General features: G+C 36.6%; 1 protein-coding gene across 1 annotated transcript; it reads left to right on the top strand.

The window, feature by feature from the left end:
• The first annotated feature begins 14679 nt into the window (after positions 1–14679).
• LOC122306324 lies at positions 14680–17522 on the top strand. Its single transcript, XM_043118757.1, has 6 exons — positions 14680–15127; positions 15230–15607; positions 15721–15813; positions 16186–16345; positions 16479–16566; positions 16683–17522. Exons 1-6 carry the CDS (start codon positions 14680–14682, stop codon positions 17520–17522), a joined length of 2007 nt encoding a protein of 668 aa, XP_042974691.1.
• Positions 17523–23751: the final 6229 nt, after the last annotated feature.

Below are 23751 nucleotides of genomic sequence, written 5' to 3'. Positions count from 1 at the left end.
ACTCTAGTACCCAAACTTATCCTTAATGTGTTGTATTGCTCAATCAAGCAGTTTAAAAGGAGTTTAACCTTGGGCTCTATCCTATCTGCCAATTCTTCCCCTTTTTACTTTTTCAACCAAAACTTCATTCACATCATTTGGTATCGTTGATCAAGTACAAAAGCAACATATATCATCAAGTTGAACCAATATGTGCTACCCCAGTACTTGCCATACTTACTTTTCATGTTATTGCCCATGGTCTAGTAATAATAGCATGACTTGTGCACATATCATTTAATGCATTTTCAATTGTGCAGAATTTCTAAAAATATTCATTAGCTATTATATACAAAGAACTAGAAATGTTCAATGTAACATCATGAAACATTTTTAGCAATTCTACAAAAATCTATGCATTTTTCCAATCTTCACAGTTCACGAAGCCATTATCCACATATGCATAATAGTGTTTAAAGACTTGTTGGTGTTTTTTAACGATAATCAACATCAAATATGTGGAGTTCTATTTAGTAGGAATATCCAAGCAAGTCATCCTCCCACTAATATTTTTCTTTACCACATAAGTCTTGAACTTGACAAATATTGATGGTGAAAATTTCATATATCTAATTGCATCTCTAATCTTTGTTACAAACTCAAACATTTTTCAAACCATCTATAACAACCAAATTTAATATATGGGCAACAAACCATATGTGGAGAAACTCACCATCCAATAACAATCAAATTTATGATCCTCATGTATTCAACAACAATATCATTAGAGGAAGCGTTATCAACAGTGATTATCAAAATCTTATTAATCCCCTAATCATGCAACTCTAAGTCCACACCCTCCCAATAGATTTGCCCCTACGGTCAGAAATTTGGCAAAATTTGATTATTTTCTTATGCAATCTCCAATTATAATCAATAAAATGTGCGGTAATGCACATATAGTTAATATTTTGCATTGATGTCCACGTATCGGTAGTTAGACAAATTCTTTGACATTCTAACAATTTCTTTAGCTGTATTTTCTCTTTGTTGTACAGCTTAACACCATCCATTCTTAATGTAGTTTGTGATGGCAATGTAAATCTAAATTCTAAATCAGTCACGTAATCAATAAACCCTTCGTTTTCCAATGACCTAAAAGAAAATTTACATATAATGAAAAACTTAGCAGTTAATACCATAAGTTTTTTTGTATTATACTTCACAAGTAGAGACTACACACTATTTCCTCCATATCCTTTTACAACTAGAGGTTTGACCTTTTTGAACTCCTTTAATTCTAAGTGGGGAAGTTTCACATGCATTTTAGAGATGGTGTATCATAGATGAATTACCACTCTTGAGTATTGCACTAAGCTTTTGGGTTATCACAGCCAATAGGTTTTACTCTAGTAAAGTGTTCCCATACCACTGATTGATTGCTAGGTGTTTTTTTGAATTTCTTGGGTAAAGATAGGATAGAGTAGGTAGTGTGTTGTGTATATATGGATGAAGGGGTTAGAAGACTACCATGCACATCCACATCTACTCGAATAGAAGAAGAGTCACCACCAACCCTTTGGGTTGTACCAACATCATAATTCATAGAATCTTCTTTCATCTATTATTAAGTAATAAAGGCCGCCAAAAATAGTAGAATAAATAATCAAACACATTAAATAAATAATCAAACACACATATAACAAATAGAGTAGAAATCATATTTGTTTTGACATGCATAAACAACTCACACAAAATTATAAACCTTAGCTTACTCAAAATCCAGCACGGGTTTGTTCTGGGTTCTGGGGCCAGGAAAAAACCCAGCCTGTATAAACAATCCTATGGCTGTGTCTAAGAAGTCAATAGGATCCTTGAGGCTCTCCTACGACTTCCCCTGTTTTGGTTGGCAGATGCCTAGTGTTGTGCGTTCGCATTGCTCCTAGTGATTGGTTCCAGGTTGAAGTGATGTATGTTGAGTAATATCAGCAAACGAGAGAGAGAGAGAGAGAGAGAGAGAGGTCCAACTTGACCCACTGCAGGCCTGGACATGTTTTGGGGAGACCTTATCCTAGCTCTCTCTTTTGAAAGAGAATTTTTCAAAGGGAGACGACTCTGCGATTTTAGCCAAGCTTGGAGGGTTGGCGCTGAGAGTTCTGGTGTTTTGTTGATGATCAAATATTAGAGGAGTTGGGTGGTGGGACGATCAGGTAGCTTAAATGGGTTGGGTCCCAATGGGCCAGGTGTGTATTATAAGTTGCTTGAGCTTAATCATGGGTCAGACCTATCAAAAGGCCAACATATCCAATAAACTCAAAGGGGCTTTGCAGAAGTTCATGGGCCGTGAGGCCGATAAAATTATTCTCATCCTAGCTTTAACAAAATTGAGCTTGGATGTTACAATGTTTACACATTTAGTAAATCTCATTTTACATTATTTTACATTGAAACAGAGTGAAGCTCGATAAGAGAAGGGGAATGGGCATGATCGCAACGACACATTGAATTTACTACAAGGGTTTAACTGTGGTTCAGATTCCTCAATAGGAATTCGACATGTTTAAAAACAAGCGAGATGCATACTAACGGGTCCCTAAAGTAGGAGCAATTATTAGGTTGTCCCGGATTACTGATACGTGTTACTCTCACGTGTCATTAAAAATTAGCACTTACATAATTAATTTTAATGGCTTGGCTTGTTATGATAAGATGGGAATAGGATGCCATTAGCCATACATATTCAGGGAGTATGTAATAATGATTTTCCTGAAAGCAAATCAGTTTCTCGTTTTGTTATTACCAAATTATTAACAGTTTTGATAATAACAGAACTGTTGGCAGAGGACCACCACCACTCTTTTGTTCTATTGGAGGGAAGGGTCGGTACTCGCAATATAGGGCATCATTTGGTTACATAAATGAAATGAAATAAGATGAAAAATTTATGAATAATAATAAGATAATTTGTGAATAATAATAAAATAATTTGAGTTAAGATTTTTATTTGATTTTAAAAAATGAGAGATAAAAAATGAAATTAAAAAATTATAAAGTTAAAAGAGTGTTAGAATATAATTTTTTAATAATATTTTTTTTCTAAGATTTGGAAAAGTTAAATTATTTTGAAATTTGGAAACGTAGCAATAATTATGTAATGATTAAATGAAAAAGTTAAAAATTTAAAAATTTGAAATTAAAAAATATTTATATTTAAATAATGTTTGGATATTGAGATAAGATGAGATTATATGGAATGAGATAATTTCAAAGGTTTGTAAAATCAAATCCGGCCTAAAATTTTATTTCACCTCAAATTGTGTCTGATACTGTTTGGGAAAAAACCCATTTTGTTCATCTTTTGCTCTCAATGTTTGTTGGGCTTTATATTTACTGCATTTCTCTTGTATTTGTTATCTTCTTGTTCCCAGTCAATTTAATTGCTCTCGGCATATATGTGCATTCGTATGGAGAATAAAATGTTTTCATTTAAAGTCTTTTTTCCTCTGATCAAGCCCTCTATCTTAAAGGTTTTCATATCTTGATGACTAGGCTGGCGACCAGAGTGGGGTGGTGAAAATAAAGCTGGCCATTTTTCACACGATCTAAAAATCGACACTTCCTTTACAACATATTAGCAGGTTAGGATTGAGTGGTCTTACTCATTTAATTAAACGGGTAAGGTTGGGTTTGACTCATATATACCACCTGAATACGATACGGCATTTAGACTGGCAGTGTTTTTCATGACGCGTAAATCCGACATAAACTCAACATGAAATTGGGGCAATCTTCTTTTTGTGCTGATTAAAGAGAACAGGTTGTTTAAAGAGAACTGATCCTGTATGTTTAAAGTTTAAACAGTTCTCTTCAATGTTAACTGTCCAAAAATGTTTAGTGCTGATTCTTCTTTTTGTAATTACTGGAATTAAAAGATTGGATGGATTTTTAGTTTCTTTCCTGAAATGCCCCCAAATTTCTTCGGGATTTTAATTTATATATAAATTGAGTTGACTTGTCATTCTCTTTCAAAATTTCAGATCCAACTGTGACCGGTGCTACATGGCAATCACTTGCCCTCAAGGCTGAAGGGCCTGTTCTGGTTGAGTTTTGGGCTCCATGGTGTGGGCCCTGCCGTATGATCCATCCAGTAATTGGTGAACTAACAATGCAATATGCTGGGAAGCTCAAGTGCTTCAAAGTCAATACTGATGATCGTCCTTCAATCGCAACCCAATACGGAATTCGAAGCATCCCAACAATCATGATTTTCATTAATGGTGAGAAGAAGGATGCCGTGATTGGTGCTGTGCCCAAAACCACACTAACTGCCAGCATCGAGAAGGTCTTGTAGAACGCGGTTTTGATAAGTCTTTCTTGATTTTTCTGCGTTATTATTATGAAAGTTTTTCATGCTGTGTTGAATATCTGTCATCTTTTTTTATAATTCTGGAAGCTTCATGTACCAGGTTTTATTTTTTTATATCTGTCAATTTCATCAATAATATGATTGATTTTGCTGAAAAATTTGCTCCCCACTAGTGTCAGTTTTGTCAACGTATGGTTTGAAAATTGGAGGTTCTGTCTCCTCAATCAAACCGGGAACTTGCTTTTGGTGAATTAATCTGGAACCTTCGAATTTGACTAGTTTTTCACGCGGGTTTGATGAAGTTTGGAATTAAGCTGAAAAATATGGTTACTTTTCTTTCGTTTTCAATTACTAGCATTTAATATGGAAACCAATACAGGCACAGAGATTAAAATTCAAACTTGGCAGACCATTTTGTTTTCATGATGTTGATTGACTTGGAAATATATTTAGGCTGTTTCTCTTTCTTCCTTTTTTTACAGTCCAAGAGATCTTCCTGATCCCCACATATCAGCTGTCCAGGAAAGAGGAAAGTGAGTTTTGATCTCAGATTTGTTATAGTGCCAAGAGATTTCACCTGTTCAACCAGCTGGTACAATCTATAAGAGAGTTCACTCACTGAACTAGCTATACGGCCAAGTTAAACAGCCTCTTTAGGTTTTGCAAGGACACAAAAAAAGTAATGCCAAAAACTTGAAGCCGTATGTCTATCATTTTCCTCTTGGGAAAGCCTCCACATGGGTCTAGCATGCTTGCTTTCAGTGTACTCATGCATTATCAATCCAAAACCCGATCGAATCCCAATAAGCCAATGCAAGACTTCAGGTCAAGTTGGTCCATCTGGTATAGCTTTGACTGTATTCGAGCAGAGCTTGAGTGATCATATGATGTACGAGCTGGACTCGTTTAAAATAATAACGAGCTTCGGCTCGGCTCATTATAAGCGGAGTTTAAAATTTCGTTAGAGCTGGGCTCATCTACGTGAAATATAAACTAGAACTCAACTTGAGGTTCGGTTTGATCGCGAGGCAAGCTCGAGCTCAGCTCGACTTGGCTCGAGATGGGTGTTTTTTTTTTTTTTTTTTTAATAATAATTTCTAAATAAATTATAACAAACTTAAAATAAATACAAACTTTAAAATATAACAAATTAACTATAAAATACGAAGTTACATCAGGAGCAGAAAGACATTAGATATAACAAATTAAATTATATATAACAATTTAAATCAAATATAACAAATTAACAATGATTATAAATTATGGTACATTAAACTTTAAAACCAAAAATGCTTTCTAAGGTACTCAGTCTTGACGAATCACATCTTCTATACCACTTCTTCTATGCAACTTGCAAGCTTTCCTCCATTTACTTCAAGCACAGTCTACGGAGATAGCATCAGAGACTCATAATCTATAATATGACCTTGGCTGAAGCGAGCCACAAATGGTTAGCAACTGTCCCGCTTCAATTGACAAATGGTTGAAAGTGTCCCACAAAGGGTAGGCAGCTTACAGCCCCAGATGTAACAATGGATTCCTGCAAGTCCCCAAATAGCACAGATAAAATAAACCAATCTAACTAATTAGCGTATGAGATATCACTGAGATGTACTAACACCATATAACAAATTAACAATCCCCAAATAAAATAAACCATATGAGATATCACTAAGACTTAAGATGCATACAAACTTCATCAAACAATCTATAGTCTTAGGTCTATACCTGCAATGAAGTCCATTTATGCACTAATTTTAAAACACCAAACTTCAACAAAATCAACATGACACCAACTTTGATTAAAAAAAAAAAAAGAAAAAAAAGAAAAAAAAAAACCCTTACACCAACTTGCATACACTAATACAAAAAACATTTAAGTTAGTTTATAATCCCTTCCATGATTACTCAACTACTTTTAACTTAGTAATACTGCCAATGGATGTTTGACAAGAATGCAAAATCTAATATGACATAATGGTGATTTCAATCATTACAATAACAGTTAACAGATTTCTCAGATTCTCCATTCATATCATATCTGATATGTACTAACACAATATAACAATCAATTGAATAAAATAAACTATCAGATATAGCATCAGAGTCTAGAGATCTCATTGAGATTAAGTTAGGTTCATAGAGTCCTGATAAAAAATCATAGACTATATTGATATCATTGAGATAGCATCAGAGATAACATCATACAAAGCGTAAATTGTCATATAAGATAATAAACCAACAATTAAGACTTAGGATGCATACAAACTTCAGCATGACATCAAGTTAGCAACTATAACTGCATGCACTAATTTGGAAACACCAAACTTCAATAAAATCACCATGCACACTAAAAAAATATTAAGCTAATTTTTAATGGTTTCTATGATTACTCAAGTACTTTTAATTTAGTCACACTATCAAGGGATGTTTGAGAATAATGCAAAATTTAATTTGCCTCAACAAAATTTAATCAATTGGATAGTGAGGAGTTCGATATTACCTTAATGTTATATCATTCAACAAAATCATCTTAATCCACCAAAGATACAAAAATAAATACAAAGTGTTGATTAGATCACATATTATCAAATCAAAATACTTTCACAGTTTCACCTATAGCAAGAGAATTTGAGTTGCTGATGGAACATCCTCCTATTAACAAAAGAACAATAGATAGTATTTCTGTAAATTTTGTTATACAAGATAATAAACTAGAAGGTTAAAGTTTAATTGTATTGTCACAGTTGATAATATTTTAAAACCATATAATGCTCTGACTCAATTAGATCTGCATAACATCTATACTATTTCAATTGACAATGAAGCTTGATGATGATCAATAACTCTGCCACCTACATTGAAAGTTGATTCTTAATTAATAGTGGTAATTGGTGTTGCCAATATATCTCAGAACAATTTGGACAAAGTTCAAAATTTAAGAATATTTGCTTTCCACCATTCCAATTCATTGAAACTTGTATCTGAATTCTGAACCGTCTTTACAGATATGTATACTCTCTTCTAAATAATTGTATAATTTTGATTTGATTTGTTGCGCTGTATCAAGACTTCTAACAAAAGAAAATGACTGGCCACTCTGCATGCTTCTCCCAACACTAGAGGAACCATTGGATAATTTTGTTCAAGCATGTTCCTACTCCTTTTGTGCCTTAATAGCCGAATTGTATTCTTTAATATACTCATCATGCAACTCATGCAACACTTGAGAGACATGCCAAATATTCTTAGAAACTTTTGAATCTTGATAAATTAAAGGAAAAATAAAATTGGATTAGCACCATCTTAAATCTGGGGTCTAACAAAGCAGAAATTACCATTAATAAATTACACTATCCAATATCTTTCAAACTTAGAACTCATTTTTCTTACCATTGATTTCATGTAGTCATTCTCATCTCTAAAATTCTTACCTAAGATGTCATTCATTCTTTATATTTCAGAAATAAATATATTTGATATTGGGTAATCACTTCCGGATACAATTTGGTTACTTCATTGAAAATTACAAGTAGTTCACAAATATTTTCAACTTGCTCCAAATCTTCAACTCTTTCAAAACTGTTATCTCTACCACCATATCTAGGAAACACTTTTTTTTAATTGAACTACAGCTTCCAATATTAAGTATGTGTTGTTCCATCTTGTAATTACATCTAAAATCAGTTTCTTTGAGGGAAATTACAATGGTTATGCTCTTTCACTGAACTATTTTAGCCTACTCTCTTATACTACTAGATATTTTATACCATCCCTCACACGATCAACAATCTTCCTATTCTCCCCAAGTCCATACTACACAAGCAAATTAGTTATAATCTTACAACAGTGTACATGAAACAATTTTCCTCTAACAGATAATGTTTTCTTCAATTTAAAATCATATTTCAAGATCCTAATGGCAACATCATTAGGACATATATTGTCAATAGTAATTGAATTAATTTTATTCTCAATTTTTCAATCTTGAAAACACTTTTGTAAAGTATCAGCAATAAGTATGTCAATATATGGAGGTGGTACATTAGAAAAACACACTTCTAAAGATGCCAATCAATAAAATGGCATATAACTACCATATATAAAAGTTGTTTTTTATAAGAAGTCCACATATCAGTTGTGATATGAACTTTATTAATAGCTTTAAGCAAAGCCTCTAACTTTGTCTCTTTTGTCTCATAAGTTCTCATACACTCTTTCACAATAGCTTGAGACATCTTTCACAATATGGAGTATTTGTACTCATAAATTTTATTAAACAAGACATGCTCCATAAAAGAGAATGGATATTTATGGTAAAATATCATATGAGAGGCAAGCTCTCTCACCCTATTATGATCATAGGTAAAGTTTGACACAGTAAAACCATTGTTTGGCTCCTTAGACTTAACTGCTCAAACCTTCTTTTTTTCTTAGAGGCTAAAGTTTGACACAGTGAACCCATTGAGACTTTTTAGCACCATCTCGTTCAATTTCAACAAAATCCTTCCTTACAATAGAGTTGTCTTTCTCTTATTTCTTTCTTAGGTGGTTCGTTTGCACTTTAGTTGGGCCTCATTGGTGACTGTATTAGGAACTTCAGTATTTACAGTATCTCCATCATCATTAGACATGGGCTCTACTAAGCTAATCCCAATAGATTTTTCATACTTCTCCACTGAATCAAGCTCATTCATACAATCATCCATTTTCTAACACAAATCATTTGTAAACATAGAACCAAACAAATTATATTAATAAACTAAATTACAAATTAAAGTCAAACAAATTTGACCCAATACTTGTCAAAACAATCTTGCCTCGATAGCTCGATGTGCCTCCATAAGCAAGGCACTTCCGTAAACATAAAATAAGAATATAAACACAGAGCATACAATTTATATTAATAAACTAAAATAAGTTCAAGTTAAAAATAGATTTGACTCGATACTTTTCAAAACAACCTTGCCTCTATGGCTCAATATGCCTCCAGAAGCAAGGCACCTCCAGAAATATTAAATATATTTATAAATATAGAATATAAAGTTTATACTAATCAACTGAAAGATTATAAAGTCAAACAGACTTGACTCGACTAGTGTCAAAAAAGTCTTGCCTCGATAACTTCTTTAGCCTCCAGAAGTGAGCCAGTTCCAGAAACTTTAAGCAAGAATCACTATAACAAATACTAGCTTTTGTCACGGGTTCTTTTTTCATGACAGAACATCATGTGTTATAGTGGCTATTTGTCACCAAAACAAAGCATGGGAACAAAACCAGCCTTTTACCATGAGATTCCTTCGGTGACAATAGTATAGTGGTAATAGGGGTTTTAATCACGGAAAATACTTTTGATCCCACAACTGTTTGATAATGGGAATTAAAATTTACAAAAATTTTAAATCGTCGTGGGTTAAAAGTTATAACCCACCAGATAACATTTTTTCCCATGAAATATTATTCATCGCAAAAATCGTACCTCCCCAGTAGATAGTCCATCGTGAGTAAATTAATATTCGCCACTAAGCTATTTCATCTTTATCCCACGAAATATACCATCAGTTAATGTTTATTGAATTAATTCCACAACAATTAATCCCGCTATACCCCGCGCGATACTGGGTCTATCCTTTTTACCCGATGTTATCTTCCCCACCCCTTTCCTTTCTTTCCCAACCGCCGCGCCCCCCCCCCCCCTTCTTTCTCCCCTCCAACATTTTGCAGTCACCGTACATCGCACTCGCCCTACAACCTCACTGCCTCTCACCATAGTCGCGTCCTCCCCCACGCCGTATACTAATCGTCCCCAACCCGTGCATCGAAGCAGAGTGAGAAGAAATTTCCCAGCAACTGCCCTAGCCTCCAGTATGACGCGGAAGCCCTCTTCTGGTGCATCCCCTCTCTCGGGTCAAATAGACACAGTCAGCCTCATATTCTTCTCCCTCCATCTTCTATCTCTATTAATGGTATGATTGTGTACCATTGGGGGTGACTTTGAAGATACTGTGTAAGATTTCTCTACTTCTCTTATGATATGGTTGTGGCAAATCTGATTCATGTAATGTTTTGTTATCGCCAATAAATACACAAGTATGAATTTGCCACGGATGATCCCTAATTTAGCTCTGGAATTTCTGCTGATTAGGTAGCCCCGATTGTTGTGAAGCATTGTGTGTACAGATTTGTATATATTATTTATGTAAATATTGGTGTGTGGGGATTGGTTCCAACATGTTAATCTATTTTTGCTTGATATAGGTGAGGGCGTTGTCCTTACTAGCGTTGCATTAACATCTTAAGTGTACCCGTTTAAAAAATTTGACATTGCATTCCAATCTGAAACATATCTGTTTCATGTTTTTAAATAACTACAAGCATGCATCCATGATACTTGTGTATGATAGGAGATAGTATTGTAAATTGCTAATCCCTTTGGTCATGTTTAAACCATTCATCCATTGACAGAGGGTCCTCGTTTGACTGCACTATTGTTTGGTCTTAGGTTGTAAGATCACAACAAAAGGCTAACCCACATCCTGGCTTATGAAACCAAATGGCTTATCAATATTGTAATTGGCCACGAAATGGATTTTTATACAAATCCATTTCCATCTATCAGGTAATCTATATAGTTACTTCTCACTCAGTGGACGTCTATCATACCAAATCTGCTCTATTACAGTCCACCTACCTAATGTAAACTGCAGAGGACTTTATTCAAATCTCTATAGTTCTTATGTTGCATTGAGCTCCTAACGCGACATGTTTTTAGGAAACTAGCCCTAATACAATTGCAATGACCTGAGCAATGTCAAATGCAACCTTATTTACACTCCCATGCAGCTGTTAGACCAGGTCGTAAGCAGAAGTACTCCATAATCATCATAATCTGTTGTTACACCTTGTAACTAAGCGATGTGAGTTTTGATGAACCTTGCACCTATACCAATACGGTTTTGCCTCTATCATGCCTCCTCCACCAACTATAGAAGGGACTTGGGGGCGTTGAAATGGTTCTGTACCCATGCTTAGATGTATGGTGAAAATTTAACAGTAATAGGACTGTAGAGGTTGTTAGTGTTTCATCATCTGTTATTATTCGAGTTTAGACTTCATTTTTCATGCTTCTAGAGGTAGAATGCATGAAATGAATTTATTTTTAAGTGAGCTGCATAATATTCCTCCTGAACCTTATATCTGAAAAAAACAGTGTGAATTTGATGTTAAATATTAAAATTGGGTTTCAATTTCTTACCCATCCTGTGCCAGACCAGTTACCAACAATTTATCAAAGCCCTACTGAGATTTATAACGATTGGATCATCGCTTTCAATTAAGAATGAAGCAATGAAAGTTGTTGTACCATTCTGGTATAACGCCAGCCAACTTAAAAACAGGAATAGAGGTGATTTCCAAGGCATAGCTTTCTTTAAATGTCCAATTCCAAATTGAACCTACCTAAGATTTTGGCTATAGAACAAAGTCGAATAATGTCAGCATTGCCTTCTATGACTTAGCTTGTTAGGTCAGGGATATTGGTCGGAATATTTGCAATCCCTTGTTTGCGCTGCGATTAGTTTAATGTTTCCCATGAATTAGGCAATTTTATTAATACATCTAATTGAATTGGTCCTGCCCTGTAAATTATAAAATCCTTTCCTTCATGGTCCGTTTCTGGAAAGGTTGTTTTAAGTTACAGTATATTAAATAACCGAAGGAATCTAATGATGTATCTAACTTTCCTGGATTTGATAGATTCGATTTTTTGTAGGCTGTCAGTAGGAATGGTCGGGAAATTCACACTGCATCAGCAGCCAACAAAGTAGTTGCAGTTGGATGAGCAGCAGGCAGAAAGCTTAACTTTTTTTGGTGGAGTTTACAGCTTCTTCTGAAGTCTACCAATTTGGTCTGTACACGAAGCTGAGAGTTCTAATATTGAAGGTCGATAATTTATCTCCTATACAAGAAAAAGTTTTGTTATCAGAGCACAGGTTAGTCAGAATGGGATGTGAAAGTTTATATCTGTACTTAAATTTGGTGCAAGATTCCTCATGTCTTTATTTGCTAAGTCTGTATCATATGTCATATAGACTGCTTATTCACGATGTTAGCTATAAAAATCTCATAGAGAATGCTACTCTCTGGCCAAAATTTTTGACTTCTGTTCTCTCTAGCTGTCATTGTAGTGAACTGGTTTAGACTATTAGACTGCATATGAATCATATTTACACCATCTTCCTTGATCAGAAGGGAAGTGTGCCTTACTCATTATTGTCCTTATTTATATGCATTTATATAGTTAACTAATGCCACCAGTTAGATTTGCCAGTCACGTTTGGGATTCCTAAATGAGATCGATAGATAGAGATTTTTAAATTTATGTACAAGATTATCAGATAGGGTTTGCATTCCCTATCTGATAAGGGTTAATATGGGACTGCAATACATATGCAGTCTAATGACTTTTAATTTTATGTTTCATTTTCAACTGATTGTATATTAATAATCTGTTGCATCTGGTCCCAGTAGTCTGTATATGAACCTCTGTTTTCTGTCTCAGCGGTAGGATATAATGAAACTCATCTCCATTTGGCTTATGTTGCTAGATAGGTGTTCTTGATGAAAGCAACCTACCATAAATGTGATTAACAGAACATAACTCTAATATACTTGTACTTCAAATTCTGATCATAACTTAGTTATAGTTTGAATGTTAATTTCCAACCAGGGTTGGGATATTTATATGAGATATCCAAAAAATGACAAGGCTTGACTATTAACATACTATGTCATTTTGGCTCAATTTATTTACACTCCCTTTTGCCATTTGGTTGTGTGTTTCAACATTCAACGCGTTCTGTCCGGGTGATCAAAGGACCATTTCACCATGAGAACCATCATTCCTCCCATGTTGATTCCTCATGTACACAACGCAAAAAATAGGTCTTTTGTATGTCCTATAATTTCTGGAAACATTAATCTGCCCGAAACAGAGCATTCTACTCTCCATGTACCTTAAATGTTATTTGTATTCTGATAAGGTACATTTCAATTTGATCAGGGTGAAGGGGATTTTAAATAGTTCATATTTCCTGTTAGAACACACTAAAAGGGGGTCCTGTTAGATAGTAACTTTAAATCTTGTTAACAAGTTCATATTTCCTGTTAGAACACAAACCTAAGTCATTTTATTACACCTTCTTTTGATCACTACTGCGCCAATTAACCTGTTCCCAGCTAGTACCTGCACTGCACAACCAGCCAAGAGCGTGTATTTATCCAGTTATTTGCTCTTTCACCTTAATAAATCCAAATAGAAATTGAAGTTAGCTATTTAATGTCGGCTACCTATTTAGATCCAGGCATTAGGGTTGTTTGTTTGAAATCGGTCCAATTATCCTGGTCCTACTATTGAAAGTTGGACCAGCTTATTCCATGCACACCCATTTCAAATTACAACACTAACATACTCTTTTCTACTACCTGGTCAGCTTCATAAGATGGATAAGGCTTGGATGCATATTGAAGATAGATTGCATTCCACTGAGTATGCTGAAGGGTTAGACAATTCCTCTCTATGGTGTTATCCCACACTCCTAACATTGATCAGATTAGGTGTCCATGCAGAAGATGTCGGAATAGAGCTTTCCACTCCATTCGTATAGTCGAGGATCATTTGTTCTTCAGAGGTATTGATCCATGGAGAAGATGACCCTTTCCTTTTTGCTGCACTCTCTGCCGATGAAGAAGCTGATGCATCGGCTAACTATGATTATATTGATGATCTAGAAGAGATGTTTGATGACATCCGCCATGGGTCCTATATGGATCATCATTCTACTGATGATGGATACATAGATGCAGATGATCAAGATTAGACCTTTGATGGTCGAACTAACTTTAATTTCAAGGAGTTGGTATTTGATGCACGACGCCCACTTTATCCTTCATGTACTAAGTTTTCAAAGCTATCATTCATCGTCAAGCTTCTTCACATAAAGAGTATTGGCGGTTGGACCGTGAAGTCATTCGATATGGTCATAAAGCTATTGCAAGAGGCATTTCCAGAGGCCTCTTTCCCTGACTCATATAATGATGCCCGTCGCTTGGAGCGTGGATTGGGGTTTAGTTACGAGAAGATACATGTCTACCCAAATGATTGTGTCCTGTTTTGGAAGGAAAATGCATCGTTAAATGAGTGCCTTAAATGTAAAGCTTCTAGGTGGGAACAAAGCACAATTCACCAACGAAGGTTACCAAAAAAAGTTCTCTGATATTTCCCCCTGAAGCCACGATTGCAGAGGCTTTATATGTCAAAGAAGACAGCCTAGGCCATGAGATGGCATGTAGAGGGCCGTGTTGAAGATCCTACATGCATGCGACATCCTTCAGATTCTAGGGTTTGGAAGGACTTTGATAACAAACATGAGAGGTTTTCTGAAGATCCGAGAAATGTTAGACTTGGTTTGGCAAGTGATGGGTTTAACCCATTCAATAACATGAGTAGGCCGGTACTTCTTGTGCCTTACAACTTGCCGCCTTGGGCATGCATGAAAGATCCATACACTATGTTATCGTTGCTAATCCCTGGCCCAAAGTCACCAGGTAATGATATTGATGTGTTCTTGCGTCCTCTCCTTGAAGAGTTGAAGGAGTTATGGGTAGATGGTATTCGTACCTATCATGCATACAGCGGGCAAGACTTTACGTTGCATGCAGCTCTACTTTGGACTATCAATGACTTCCCCGCATATGCCAATCTTTCCGGTTGGAGCACGAAGGGCAAGTTGGCATGCCCGTATTGTACATCTGACACAAATTCTCAATGGTTAGTATATGGCCGCAAACATTGCTATATGGGTCATCGATGATGGTTGCCCCTAGATCACATTTGGAGACGCAAGAAAAATGTGTTTAATGGGTATGACGAGCACCAACTCCAACCATCAAGGGTCGAGGGAGAGGAATTGCTAGAACAATTAAGTCAGGTGTCACATTTTCAGTTTGGTAAATCTTCTTCGAAGAGGAAACGAACGGCCAATCATCTTAACTGGACCAACAAATCCATATTTTTTGAGCTTCCCTACTGGTTATCCTTGGGTTTGAGACATAACCTGGACGTAATGCATATTGAAAAAAACATATGCGATAATGTGTTGGGAACTTTGTTGAACATTGAAGGGAAAACTAAGGACTCTGCCAATGCGCGTAGGGATTTGGCAAATCTTGGAATAAGAAAAGAATTGCATTTACAACATGATGGTGAGTTTGAGAGAATGGGTCTTGGTTGCTACATGTTAAATTTAATGAGCGAAGGGCTTTTTGTGCATGGTTGTGCAAAGTGAAATTCCCTGATGGGTTTGCATCGAATATAGGCCGGTGTGTCAATGCTAGTGAGGGAAAGATCAGTGGAATGAAGAGCCATGACTGTCATGTCTTTATGCAACAACTATTGCCAGTTGTTATAGGCAAGTTCTTACGGGCCGATTTGCGTCAAGCCTTAATAGAGTTGAGTGCATTCTTCAAAGAATTATGTTGCCGAACTTTGAACCTATCAGTGTTGCATCGCCTTCAAGCTAATATTCCCATCATTCTGTGCAAACTAGAAATGATTTTTCCTCCAACTTTTTTTGATATCATGGTACACCTTTTTATTCACTTGCCAGAAGAGGCTCTACTAGTAGGACCTGTGCAATATAGATGGATGTATCCGTTTGAGAGGTATTTAGGAAAGTTCAAGCGGTACGTCTGAAACAGAGCTAGGCCTGAAGGCTCAATTGCTGAGGCATATTTGCATCTCGAGTGCCTCACATTTTGCTCTATGTACCTTCATGATATAGAAACTAAATATCATCGAGAGGAACGCAATACTAATGTACCCATTGATGGGCCTGAGTCAGGAAATGCTGCAAGTTTATCTATTTTCTCCCAAAAGGTTAGGCCATTGGGGACTGTGTACTCACATAAATTAGCCGACACACTAATGGTCAAGGCCCGATGGTATATACTAAATAATTGCCCGGAGGTTAAGCAATACATTGAGTAAGTACATCAATCTTGAATTACTAACTTTATTAATGGGTATCTAATTTTACTAGTCTCCAATGTAACAATTCCATGCATTGCTTCACAGGGATCACTATAACAAGATGAAAGAAGAGGACCCTCATAACATCGACCGTAGGCACCAAAGTCAATTTCACGCTTGGTTTAGAGCACGCGTAAGATTTTTTCTCCTGTTTATTGCTTTATAGGGATACATTTTGGGTTATTATTGATTTAAAATAATAAGTTGGGAAAACTCTGATTTTGCTTTTTTTGTCCATTTCGAACATAGATTCGAGAGAAACGTGCAGTGGCTCTAACGACAATTTCTGATGAGTTATATGCATTAGCATGTGGACCAGAACCGATGGTCGCATCTTATGCAGGATGCATAATGAATGGTGTTCGATTTCATACTAAGGAGCGGGAAAGGCATTGCCGCACTCAGAACTGCGGGGTGGTGGTTCATGGAGAGCATCAGGGATCCCCTTGTGACTTTCATGGTGTTCTAAATGATATAATAGAAATACGCTACATGGGTTGGCGCAAGGTTTATCTATTTCAATGCACTTGGTATGACGTTGGTGACCCGAGAAGGGGGATACGTGTCAGGGACCACTTAACCATAGTGAATACGGATAGGCAATGGTATAAAGATGAGCCCTTAGCACTTGTGTGCCAAGAAACGCAAGTATTTTACTTGTCCGATCCGATCTTGGGAGGAAGTTGGAATGTCGTGCAAAAGGTTACAAGTAGGAATGTTTATAACATTCGCACAATGGCCCAAGTTGAGGAGATGCTGGATGATGCTGAGTCATCAGGGGATGACCTTGATGTCGATGAGGGGGGGGGGGGGGGGAATTTGAACAACTATCCCCCTAGTCTTGCTGTCGATGAAGCCATGCCCGAACCACTTATCCGAGTCGATGAGGAGCATTTGGTCGTTGCTCCAACCCCCATCTCACCTCGTGGCCCGGCCCAACCAGTTGACGATGAAGCAACACTGGACGACATAGGTTCCAATGATAACTCTGATAACGACACCACCCATCAGCCAATTGGGGAGACTGATGATGATGATGGTAATGTAGATATGTGCTGTGATTTTGTAACCTTTAAGTTGAAAAGCTGAAAATAGAGTGGTCATTCATCTCTATTAGGCAATTTGTTTTCCCAATCCTACCAAACTATTCATTTTACAATGCGTATGGTGTGTAAGCATGGTGAAATTGAAATGTATTTAGGCATTTTAGAGGATTTTAAAGGGTGAATATACTTGTGCAATCTTTCATGGAAGTAGAGAGTAACTCATAGTGGAACTCCTTATTGTGTGCAGATTAAGTGCTTGCACTTTAAAGCTAATGTGGTATACGCTACCAACAACTCGGGCTCCATTGTAACGTATTTGTTGCATAATGAGTTGATGGATCTCCTTTGAACTGCCACCAAGTGATGGGTTTCCGGGGTGACAACACTATATATATTTAAAGTTGCTTAATTATATACAATCTAAGCACAATTACTAGATTATTGTCAATTTTGTAACTAAGAATACTTGTGCTATCTTCATTAGCATGCTGGTTGCTCGTTTGGAAGTAGTCAATTTCAGTGCAATTTCGTTGGCAGGTTGCATATATCATTTCATGCTAACATTGCTAGATGTTTGTTGCAGAGAATTGTCCATACTAAAATATACTTGACTAATCAATTAAACTTTTCAGATTTTTTCCGCTAACATATACATGAAAGTGCAGTAATACCAACTGGGATTTCTGTCCACAAATATTTCGAAGGTTATTATGGTCAACTATGGTAGGGATAAATCCACTATTTGCATAAAAACTTATGCAAATAAAATATAGGGTATTTAAACTGTTCATCAAATTTCAAATTATAGGAATTATGGTCTGAATTAATTTTGTGGGCTGACTTCCATGTGCAGGACCTTGGGCGGTTGGAATATCCTTGGTCATAACCAAACCACTTTCTCCCAGATGGATGCAACAAGGTGGCTGTTCAAGCAAGGAATTTTGTTAGTCTAACACAAGATGGGTGTGTTTTCCTATTCATTATCTCCCCTGAAAGAAATAAGAAACTAAAAACTGAAATTATAACACACCCATCTAGAAATGCATATTGCAGTAATGTATCTTAATTGGTAGATTTATTGAAATGTATTAAACACAGCTTTTGACTCCATCCACTGATAGAGGATTAAGAATTGATGCATAATGATTATATAGATGGCAATTCGACACACACAGCCCCAGTGAAAAAGTAGGACAGTAACTTTAAATAAATGGTTGCTGTCTCTAATATGTGGTACTGGAAAATAGATTGCTAGATCTGTTTAAGGTTAATTTACCACTCATTAATCTATAGATAGGAGAAGTTCATGGGAAACTGCATAAGGATGACATATGTGTTACACACTAATTTGTCGCATGCAGTGTTGATTAACATAGATGTTAAAATGCATACAAATGTAGCTGTACTGTCCAATGGGAGAAGGAAGCATTGGGGTGTGAACAATTGGGGCAATGAATGTTATGCAGGTATATCCAATTCGACATACTAGCACAATGGATGGGTTCTTAATCCACCTACTATATGATGGGGACTAAGTGCACTAATTGGCAAATCTATGTCAGATGACCATTTAAAATCATAGACAGTTAGGTTAAATGGATAAACAAAATAGATTTTTTGTATTCATGAATATTGTAACATGATAGAGCAAATATGTATGGAAATTGATTCTCTGAGTGTTAATTCATAATAATTAAGGCAACAGCTCGAGCTAAGTGAAACTGTAATTACCTCCTAGTTAATTGATTAAGTATTTTAGATAGAGGACTCTAAAAGACTAACAACATGAAGGCAGTGATGAGATTTATATGCATCTAAGATCATATAACAACATGAAAGCATATGATGAGATGCAGAGACCACAGTGCATGATCTGGGTTCACAATATACTGTGGAGTCAGCTCGGTTTCAGTGCAATTTATTTTCTAACTATCTATCAGCATTAAGATCATGAAGTTAGATTAAAAAAAATAGGGGTTAAATGGTGCGTCATCATACTATTCCTGCTATACTCGGTCCAGCAAGCAGATTAGAAGATTGGGGCTATTTGGCAATCCTTGACACTGCATGCAGGTAGTCATGAATGGTTACAAGATCGTGACCTTTGTTCCACTCCTGGTTTATAGACTGCTATTGAGGAAGTTGTCCAGGAAAAGAAAGGAGATAGGTTGCAAACTAAAAAACAGAGTAACATTACTTTAATAAAAGTCCTTAATAGGGTTGAATTTAAAGTTGAGCTGCATACTCACATTTAGGAAGGGAACTGTGAAGTTTAAATTCCCAATTGATAAAAGGGCATTTTACATAGCAGGAATAATCAAGTTCGATAATTTAAGGTCAATTGGATCTGGAAATACAGTGCTTTGACAAATGATGTCTAATTTGTGAAGATATAAAGTATGTGAGGTGTGGAAGAGACACCTCTGTTTTGCCTAAGTCAGAGTTTATGTTTAAGGTGTGGAAACGCTGGTTATCAACTCTGAAAGTTTATAAACCTGGCTGTTAAAGATTGGTCAAATTTGTATAAAGCATGTCTCTATACAAATTCAGTAACACTACCAGGCAGACTCCTAAACAAATAAATTCCTTCAAATTCCTCAATGTAAAGAATTTGAAATTGGCAAGTAATGAGGCCTTATAAAGTTGCAGCAATTTAATTAAGATGACACATATGTAGAGTTATAGTTGTTGGAATTAAGTTATAAACCATTAACAAGCGAATAACCATTTATAAAGATTGAGAGAGTAAATCACTTCCAGGCCGTTATGAGAAGATCACGGGCTATCAATCATTGAAGTTCAAAATGGGTAAAATGGAGGCGGGAGAAGTTTTTAATAAAGGGCAGTACTTTTGAAAAAAGCTTGTGCTGATTTAGGCTGGGAAGTGGCACCTCTGGTGGGGGCCACAACACCATTAATGTGCAGAGTTGTACTGAAGAAGTTGACAGCTGGATCTGTGGTAGATATGAGAAGATCTCTGGTGACTATTGGGGTTAAACTACACGTACAAGCAGCCTCAGTTCACTCCCATGCACAGATAGGTCCATTCGTATTTCCTTTGAAGGAGCTGAAAGGTCTGCTTCATCTTTTGGCATCGAATATAGAAGATGTAAGGTTATTTTTGAAGAACACTGGTTTCCTCTTCTTTTTGAAACCACTCACGGGTGATCAAAGGTCTACTTCATCTACTCTTCACCTCTGCTGACCAACCCAGAGCGACAAGTAGGTACACCACGTATCATTTCCATCGTGTGTTATGTGATTCTCCCCCTGATAACCAAGCATCTTAAGCAGTCTGAGGCACCAATCTAGAGGGTGAATATATGCTGCATTAATGGGTAGGTCTAATACAACCTGATGGGTTTTTCACACAAGAACACAAATGCTTGGTTAAGGCGCTTGGTTTAGGCAGCCTTAACCAAGATCCAAATTTTTGTATATCTAAGTGGAGGTTTTCAGATTAGGTGTAGAAATGTGCATGCTGGATGAGATGTGTAACGTCTCTATACAAATTTGGACTGTCTTGTTATCATATAATTTTTTGAATTGTATATTGAAAAATTGCTGTTTAAGTTACATATGTTGTACTCACTCAAAACAGCCTGTTAAATGTGTGGTATGAACTCCTTCCTCTGCCATTGGTAAAGAACGTATATATGTTTGGTTAGAGATAAACACCCTTAGGAAATGGTTGTGAAATCCATTAATTTGGACAGCAGTTAGTACGCATTGTTTGAATCTTTTCAGGGGTAGTGAACTGGTTCACGGGCCTAAAGTATTTCAAGGTAACATAATGCTAAGTCTAAAGGCAAACTCCTTAAGATGTGTTATTTTAATTCCATGGGATATTTATTTGCTAGATTTTTTATATTGGCCAGTTTGAATTAGGGAAAGCCCTACGTGATGGGGTTAAAAACAGGACAATAAGGTCCAAGGTTCTGATGTGATTTATCTGGCCAGAAATCGCATAGGTGTAAATTATAATGCCACCAGTATTGATTTTTGTCAACCTGGCTCTACCAGGAACATGCTTGAGAGAGGTAAAAATAAGGTCAATTTTGTTTCACATTCCAATGATATAATTTCCTGTTTGCAGTCAGAAGAAGCAGTAGGATTTCCCAGCGACCAACACAGCCAAAGATGAGGAGATCAATAAAGTTTCGGGGGGGGGGGGGGGGGGAGGGGTGAGTCAGACATGGAAGGGTTGAGATATGCCGCAGCCAAGAGCGAGAACCAGAGGCATCGGATCAGAGAACCATGTTGCAGGACGAGCCGTTACCAGATGATTCAACTAAGGATGTAGGAGGGGCGGGGACAGAAGGGGCATTGGTTGCTCCAAAAGTTGAAGAGGTTGTTGTCCCTAACACAGGTAAGGCACACAAATATCTACATTATGTGCTTTAGCATAATAACGTATTGGATACTACAATCAGCATGTGTAGATACAAGGTTGTTAGTGTGCACTTGGGCAGCAATAATTGAGTTCATATTTTTTTTTAATTGAATTTACACTCAAATTGATGTCTTTATGTAGAACCACCTACTAAGAAAAGAGGTAGAGGGCCAGCGAAGGGCACGCTATTTGAAAGAATGAGGAAAATGGGTAAGATACCTCTGGTTATACAAGATGGTCATCGGGGGCCATCATATGAGAATGCTTGCTTATTCACTGGACGACTAACGGAGATAATTAAAGTACATGCCGATATGAGGCATGCTAGTTGGAGTCGTGTACCTGAAGACGAGAAGACATAGCTGATAGACCATGTTAGGGTAGGTCTTTTTACCTAGTGATAACAAACTTAAAAAGCTGGTATATTTAGAAGGGTTGGCGTAAATACACTGTGTAGAGTTCTATATATAACGCAGGTCTGTTTTTGTATATCTCGCAGGCTGATTTTGTTCTTGACTGGAGTAGAGACAACCATTGTGAGATGGTTTCCAACCATTTGGCAGATAAGTACAATACTTATCATTATGTACTACATAAAATTTATTTAAAATATGCATCACATCAAGAGGCCCTACGTGGTGGGACGGACAAGGTGGAGAAGAACGTATGGGAAAAACTATGTGAATACTGGGCAAGTGCAGCATTCAAGGTAGACCAGTTTGGGAATTTATAGAGATGCATTTACTGTCCTTAAAATGACTCTTAGTCAGATGAATGATCTTACATATATCCTGTTGACCATTAGGTTTGAACCCTAATGGTGTTTGCCTAATATTTGAATTCGAGTAAGTTAGTATTTATAAATTAAATACTAAGCCTTAATTGTTTCTCATGCAGGAGAAGTCCATGCGAAACAGCTCAAATAGATCTAAATTGAAGGTCAAGCATACTGGTGGCCGCAAATCCTTTATACGCATTTTAGAGGAGAAGGTTTGTAATTAAGCAAGGGGTATAAAATAATCAGTTAATCAGTCAAATATGTATCTAACTTTTGAGCTCAATTGTGTGTTTTAGCAGGAGGCAGCACTGAACATGGTTGCCTTCTATAGGCAAACACATTGGTCAACCCGGAAGGGTAAATGGATCAATGCAGCCACTGAACATAATTACGTAAGAGAGTTCCTAATTTCAGTTTATTTTTAAATGGTTTGGTGTGGGTGTTTAACTTGGGGAGTAATTTTTCATGTATTGAATTTTCCAAAATCTTATGATGGAGAGGTTAGCTGAAAATGAATCTGAGGAGGATATTGAAGAGGCAGCTGAGAGTGTGTTCAAAGAGGTATTGGGAAACAGACCTGGATATGCAGTAGGGAGGGGTCACATGGTGATTCCGGACCCATCTCCTTCAATGAAGAATAGTAGGGCATATATTCGTCTGTCGGAGGAGAATGCATGGAACAAGACTGAGGTAGAAATGTACAAGGCAAAACTAGACTCCATGCTGGGTGATATTGCAGAGTTGAGAAGGAATTTCTTAGAGCATGAGAAGCTCTTAATGAGCTATCAGAACACTGACTTACCCGATGGTAGTGAGGCTCATAGAGAGACTCACAGAGATGATTAGTTTTCTAAGTGACATTGGGAACTTTTTTTGTGGATGGCTAACATTTGGGAATTTTGATTTTTGTGGAGGGCCAGTTTGACATGGCCATTTTTGGGTGGAATGTATCTAAATGACTTAGCTTTAAGATATGTGTTGGCCATGGACTTATGTCATTACTTTTTTTTTTAATTTTGGTAACGTATGGTTGCCTCTAGTTAGGGTGGATATGAGTTAACGATTGCAGCAGGAAAAGTAAAATGATGGCCTATTTTTTTG

The sequence above is a fragment of the Carya illinoinensis genome, chromosome 4, assembly GCF_018687715.1.
Source record: "Carya illinoinensis cultivar Pawnee chromosome 4, C.illinoinensisPawnee_v1, whole genome shotgun sequence".
Taxonomy (NCBI): Eukaryota; Viridiplantae; Streptophyta; class Magnoliopsida; order Fagales; family Juglandaceae; genus Carya; species Carya illinoinensis.
The sequence above is the reverse complement of the archived record's forward strand: the minus strand, read 5'-3'. Positions and strand labels throughout refer to the sequence as shown.

Excerpts from the sequence above, each read along its gene's own strand:
- LOC122306324 (XM_043118757.1), top strand. The coding sequence starts at position 14,680 with ATGAGATGGCATGTAGAGGGCCGTGTTGAAGATCCTACATGCATGCGA. Across the intron at positions 15,128-15,229 it reads TTCCGGTTGGAGCACGAAGG|ATCACATTTGGAGACGCAAG; the intron begins GCAAGTTGGCAT and ends GGTTGCCCCTAG. Across the intron at positions 16,346-16,478 it reads CTAATGGTCAAGGCCCGATG|GGATCACTATAACAAGATGA; the intron begins GTATATACTAAA and ends ATTGCTTCACAG.